The 6,980-nt window shown below is 24.1% G+C and overlaps 1 protein-coding gene across 1 annotated transcript; it reads right to left on the bottom strand.

The window, feature by feature from the left end:
* Positions 1-1,322: 1,322 nt before the first annotated feature.
* Positions 1,323-5,363, bottom strand: LOC110630478. Its single transcript, XM_021777992.2, has 7 exons — positions 5,202-5,363; positions 5,023-5,101; positions 4,795-4,919; positions 3,022-3,219; positions 2,019-2,078; positions 1,828-1,909; positions 1,323-1,727 (listed from the first exon to the last, which is right to left on the bottom strand). The coding sequence occupies exons 1-7, from the start codon at positions 5,205-5,207 to the stop codon at positions 1,534-1,536; spliced, it is 744 nt and encodes a 247-aa protein (XP_021633684.2). The 5' UTR covers positions 5,208-5,363; the 3' UTR covers positions 1,323-1,533.
* Between the last annotated feature and the right edge of the window lie 1,617 nt (positions 5,364-6,980).

The following is a 6,980-nucleotide window of genomic DNA, read 5'->3' on the forward strand; positions in this document are numbered from 1 at the left end:
TTTTATTTTTAAGATTTTAAAATTTAATTGAAATATTTTAATTTTAGTTATAATTTACACTCCCTATAATATAAAAAATAATATATTATTAATAATTAATTGATTTGATTTCATTTTACTGATTTTCTGCTAATCAAAATTGAATCAGATTGAAAAAATTAAAAATTTTAAAAATAAAAATTGAATCAAATTAAAATAAAATAAAAAATTAAATCAAATTTTCAAAATAAATTTAATTTGATTATTTTTTTTTAATTTAAATCAAATTCTACGCACCTTAATCCTCTATTCCTCCTTAACTTTATATAAAATTACGTGTTTTAAAATATTTAAATTTATTGAAATATATAAAAATATATTTAATTTAATTTATTAAATATAATTAATAACTAATAATTAATAGCTACGAATGATTAATTGCAGTTAATCATATCCTAAACATTTTGGTAAAGTACAATTGCTATTATTTATATGTAAAATGATGAATAAAAATACATTATATTATTTATTTTATATATATATAATTTAAATATGTGATTCTTAAAAAATATAATTTTGAATGTATATACATATTTTTATTATATAAAAAATTATAATTAATATAATTATTATAATATTTTATATTTAAAATTTAACCTAAATTTCTTTTTAAAAAATAGCCTCTATTTATTTAAAAAAATAATTTATATATAAAAAATATTTAATGTGGTTTTCTTAGGCTAGGTGTGAAGGAGAATTCTGTTGATTAGAGTTTAGCAGAATGACATCATGCTAAATTTTCATGGTTTTCATTAATAAGATTTTTATTTATTAAAAAATATATTAAAAATGATAATGTTTTGCATTCTTTTTGTATAGTTGGATTGATTTTCCTTGTGGAAAACGACACGTCATACAAGACATTTGAAGTTGAGCAAAGTGGGCCAGGGCCAAGGCCGAGTCCCACTCCAACCAGACATTTTCTAATTTTTGAATATTCTTCTTTTTTTATTACTATTTTTTTCTATGTATTGACTTTCAAGTCAACACATTTAGTAATAGCGATGATTCAGTATTTTCATTATTATTATTTGGGCAAGCTATACCTAACATAAGTTTTGTCTTCTTCATGAAGACCTCTAATTCTCACCATGAAAACGACATTTGCCATATATAAACCTTATTTCCAGGAAAATTATACAGAAATTACAGTGTAATTTCTCTTCACTAATAAGTACAGAAGATGATTAAAAAATTACAAGAGAAATTTCCTTACAATTTCCTTATAAGACTTTTGAAGCATCACAATCAAAATTCGTAGGGACTTTTTGAAATAGTGGTGTAATCATGATTAGCAAATATCGATTTGCTTAACATTGCTGTTTGAAGTATAATTCAAAAATAATTGATTCCCTTAATGATAAAAATCAAGCAAGAAGCATAAACAAAGTAAATAAAAGCAAGCTATATGTATATGCAGAAAGGGTTGGGATTGTGGTGGTAGATATAATTGTCGGCAGAAGGAGCCACTGGTTTAGTCTCCGCTTCCTTTTCTTACTTTTTCTCCTCTACGTCCTTCATGTTTAGAAGCTCTGCGTGCACTTGAGTTTTTGGCAAAATATAAGTCAAGCAAGGCCATTTCGCCAACTTCTTTCTCAATGAAGCTATGAGTTTCACTGCATCCACTCCTTCTCCTACCACCTCTAGCTGGTCCTTATCCTTCTCTCCTAGAGCTGCAGATTGCACTCCTGCTCCATCCGCCGCCCACAAGGAACATCATTAAAAAACTACAAAAACTTTAAGAAATCAAAAAATTTATACATGGTTTGTTTTCTATAATTTAAATACCATTAGTGGTAACTGCAATTTGCAGGGCCTTGGAGCGAGTCTTGCTGTTACCGTTCATGAATACTTTGATCACCATCTTCTTCTGCAGCAACCAAATCCCATAAATATTTAGCAAAAAAATTCAAGTAACTTTATTTTGCATAAAAGTTTCAAAATAATAATAATTAGTAATAATGTTGTTCGTTGTATACCTTTGTCATGGTCTTGGCTTGAAGCAAACAAATAAGAGAGAGCTTTGATGGGGTGGCGTGTTAATGGTGGTGGAGAGAGTAAGAGGAGATAGGATAAGAGAAGAGAGGGAATAGGAGGAAGTAGATAGGAGAAAAGAAAGAAGAGAGAGAAGAGGATAGTTAGCCTAGCGAGATGGGTTGTGCTATTTATAGAAGGGACAATGCTATTTTTTTTTTCTAAATATATAATTTGATATATTTAAAACTTATTGACACTATATATTTAAATTTGTGTTTGATAAATTTAATAAAAGATAAAATACTCTCTTTTTAAATTTTAATTATAATTCATTCTAATGATCGAATTCAAATTAAAAAAAATAATTCATATCATTTCATTTTAACTATTAGAAATATAAACACTTTTGATTTTGAATATAAGTAATATTTAAAAAATAATTTTATGATAAATAGTAATTTCTCTTTTTTTTGCTTTTAAAAAAGATTTGTACATGACTTGCTTTTCTTAGTTTATTCATCTTAATTTAATGTACAATTTTGACCATTTTAAAATTTAACAAACCATAATTAGCTCTAAAATATAACTCTCTATATAGTTAATAACCACATTTGAAATTAATAATTTTATAAACATTTAATTAATTTTATAAACATTTAATTAAATTTATGTTAAATTTACAACCTATCTTACTTGATTTATAAAAATTAGTAGCTTACTAATCACCCATAATCCAAAAAATATTCAAAAATAATTATATCCTCAATAATTGATGTCAACTCAAAACCCCAAATAAATAAATAAAGAACACAAATACAAACAATTAAACAATAAACCCATCAAACTCAATGGCTAATTAAATAATCATCTAATCTTTTTCAAAATTATTAATCTATTAATTAATACAAAATTAAAAAGTAGTAAGACAAACATACATTAATCATATCATAAGAGAATCAACCAATCATTCCATCACTAACTTCCATGGAGTGGCAACAATCAGTAGCTGCAGCGACGGTGAGTGGCAATGGCAGTGGCGGCTCCGGCAATGGCGACATAGTTACGGCAGTAGAAAAAGCAGTAGCAACAGCGATGGTGAGGCGACGGGAACACGCGACAGCCACGGATACAGCGGCGGCGGTGATGACAATGGTAAGGAGAAGGATGCAGTGCTGAGGAGAAGAGAGGAGGGAAAAAGAGTAGCTGAAAATCAAAAGAGAGATGAAAGAGAATATTAGAATTTTTTTATATTGTTTGTATTTTTTATAGATTAGCGACAGAATATATTATAAAAATCCGTCGCTAATCCACTGTAAATCCGTTAAAAATATAAACATAAAGCATTTGTTAATTCCGTCACTAAATTTTTTTCTGACGGAAAGAATTTCCGTCGCTAAATCCATCACTGATTTTTTTTTGTAAATTCATCCCATATTCATCTTGTAATCCCTCATGCTTATCTCCTCATCTCTCACTCTTTTTGTCTCTCTCTCTATATCTCTCTCCTGTGTGAGAGAAGAAATAAAAAATATATGAAATTATGAATAATTATAAAATTAAGGGGTAGAACTGTCAATAATTACAACTTATATGAACTGGTATTTTAATTTAAAAATTATTAGAAAATAGAGATATGAATAGAAGAAATTAAAATGTGAGGCGGAACTAATTAGGGGTGAATATTCAGTCGGTTTAATTTTGAATCGAATCGAATTGAATAAATTAAAAATTAAAATTTTAGTATTTATGAAAACTGAACTGAATCGATTTTGGTTAAAAATTGAATCGAACTGAATCAATTTGATTCAGTTTGATTTGAACGGTTTAAATTTTTAATAAATTTTTTATTTTTCACACATTTTAAAATTTAATTAAAATATTTTAATTTTAATATAATCTAATTTTTTGATATTATTAAAAATAATATATTATTATGATTTATTTTTTAATTAAAATTGAATTAAAATAATTAAAATTTTTAAAATTAAAAATTAAATCAAATTGAAATAAATAAAAAATTAAATTAAATTTTTAAATTAATTCAATTCAATCGAATATTTTAGTGGAAACTAAATATTGCTTACCATTAAATAATCAAAATTTCAAAATATAAGGACCACATTATTATTAGAGATAAAATTTAAAGACTTTTAGTCAATGGTCTGAGTCGTGCGGGTTCCCCTTATTTATTATTATTATTTAGTAGATTTGTTTGTTTCTGTGTGGATCATTGACTATTCTTTTAATTGAAATTTGAATACTTAAATATAAAAAATAATTTTCATCAATGAGATATTGATGGTAGCAAGTTGTGGAATGAGCAATATTTTAGAAGATTTATTTAATTTTTTAAAATAAAAAAAGACTTAATAATAGAAATTTTATTTTTTTCTTTGTCAAATTATCTATATGTATAAGAGATTTCAATCACCCATCTCTTTATTCTTCTTCTTTTAAAATAATTTTGTATGCACTTTAATTTATTATTTATAAATAAAAAATTATCCTATTAAAAAAATTTGTTAAATTTCTTTATTTTTTCTTCTATTTATTTTTACATGAAAATAATTTTATCAATAAAAATTTTGAAAAAATTTAAAATTTAATTTTTAATATTTTAAAATTTAATTAAAATATTTTAATTTTAATATAATTTAATTTTTCTATATTATTGAAAATAATATATTATTATTATTAATAAGTCTAATTTAATTTTTTTAATTTTTTTTTATTAAAATCAAATCAAATTAAAATAACTGAAATGTTTTAAAAGCTTACACTCAGCAGCTCTGCGTGCCCAACGCTCTTTCTCAGCTGAGTTGTTAGCTTTACAGGGTCGACATCTCCTACCACCTCTATTTGGCTCTTGTCTTGCCCTCCTCCTAAAGCAGCTGATTCGACTCCTACAATCAAAATAAACAAAACCCATCAGCCAAATGAACTAAAATTGCTGAATTTTGTAAGTGGGAATTGAAAATTCAGTCGATTTTTTCTTGTTCTGCTTACCTGAAACGCTGACTGCAATCTTCAGGGCTTTAGAGCGAGACTTTTCGCCATTCAAGGAAACTCTGATCACCACCTTTTGCTGCAATTCAGGGAAAGCAAAAACCCAACTCAAATATTAGCATAAATCATTGATACAACACAAAATTAAGTGATTGTTTGTATGATTCAAAATTCATTACCTTCATAGTGTTGGCTTCTTGTCGTGAAGTATTCAGACAAAAAAGAAAAAAGAAAGAAAGTGTAGTTTGTTTTCTGGGTATGGGAATGATGAAGCAGAGAATGTGAATTGCTTATGTTTTGTTGGCTTCGACTGTGGTAAGTCCAGCTATTTATAGAGCCTTCTCTATGCTTTTTCCTTCTAGTTTCCGATGAAAAGAAAAGCCTTTTAAGCGTTAAAAAAAAAAAAAAAAAAAAAGGAACCCACGCGGAATCTAATTACTGAAATTACAATTTGGTCCTTTTATTTTAATAAATTAAATATTTGCTCTTATCGTTTTAAAACTTAAGATACAAAAGAAAAATAGAAAAATTAAATTTAACCAATTAATTTAATTTGCATTAATATGAGATTTATTTTGTATTATTTAAAAATATTTTAAAATGATAATTTTAAATCTAAAAATTGAAGTAGAAAATTTTCTTACAAGATTGTTACCTAATCTAAAAAATAAATAGTCAATTTACGTTAAATATTTGTCTGAACCGATTAATTGTGAATTAAAATTTATTTAAAATATAAATAATTTTTTTAATAAAAAAAAATCATTTCAATATCTCTTTAAAACACAAACAAGAATAAATTGTACTTTTCATAGCAACAGAAGGTGACGAGATGTTGCAATGCAAGTTGGAAGATACGTTGGGACTTAAGGATGAGAAGAAAGTGGAGCCCACTAGCTTTACATGTGGGCCATCCTCCCTCTTGTAAACCAATCTCAATTTTATGAATGGCCCCCACATATGCATGGATGAGGATTAGTCAAGTCAATGCACGCGACTTTTTTTTTTGTGAGGATGACTTCCAAATTATTGAAAAGTTTTTTTTTTAACTTTTTATTTAAATTAATTTACAAATTTAATCTAAAATTCAAAATTTTATATTAAATTTCTTAATTCCCTTATTTAGCTTCAAATAGAAAAACTTTTGATTTCTTATTTTTTAAATTTTTAACTAAATTAAATTTAAATTATACTTCTCAATAAGTACATGATTCAATTGAGCACTATGACAAAAGTCACATCATTTGAATCCTTATATTTTTTTTTTCTAAAATTAAGTATTTTTTACTTTTTATTTCAATTAATATTTTAAAATAAAACTGTTTAATTATTTTATTAATAAAATGTTAATAAATTTATTTTAATTTGAAGTATTTATATTAATTAGTATTATAACTTTAATTTATTTTTTGGTCCTTATAATTTAAATTATTTATCTTATTTAATTCTTTTAAGTAAGGCTAAAATAAGTTTATTAATTTTTTAATAAAAATTTAACAGAATAATTTTAATTTTATAGAATATAGATACATTTAAATTGATTTAAAATAAAAACTAACTAATTAATTTTAATAACATACAAAAAATTGATTTAGTTTACTAAATTATAAAAATGAATTTTTATATATATAAATACTTATACATGTATGGATATATATATTTTCTAATTATTATAAATATAATTTTCTCATTTATGAGATTTTATAAGAAAATAATTTAAATAAATTATTATAAAATTATTTATAATTTTATTTTCCTATACAATAAAAAATGTTCAAGTTAAAAATTTTTTAATTTTTTTATTTTAAACGAGAATTTTATAAGAAAAAAATTTAATTGAGTTAAATTTTTACAAAATCCTTAATTTTAAATGTTGGAAATAAAAATATTTAAAAGAAATAATTTTTTTATTACGTTTTCGTCTATTTATTTACAGAAAATATTTTTTTTAAAGTTTT

This window comes from Manihot esculenta, chromosome 13, assembly GCF_001659605.2.
Source record: "Manihot esculenta cultivar AM560-2 chromosome 13, M.esculenta_v8, whole genome shotgun sequence".
NCBI lineage: Eukaryota > Viridiplantae > Streptophyta > Magnoliopsida > Malpighiales > Euphorbiaceae > Manihot > Manihot esculenta.

Coding starts and splice junctions, on each gene's coding strand:
- LOC110630478 (XM_021777992.2), bottom strand. Junction 3,220..4,794: donor GGCACGCAGAGCTGCTGAGT/GTAAGCTTTTAA, acceptor TTTGATTTTCAG/CTACTCTTTTTCCCTCCTCT. Junction 2,079..3,021: donor CCACTCACCGTCGCTGCAGC/TACTGATTGTTG, acceptor CACCACCATTAA/CACGCCACCCCATCAAAGCT.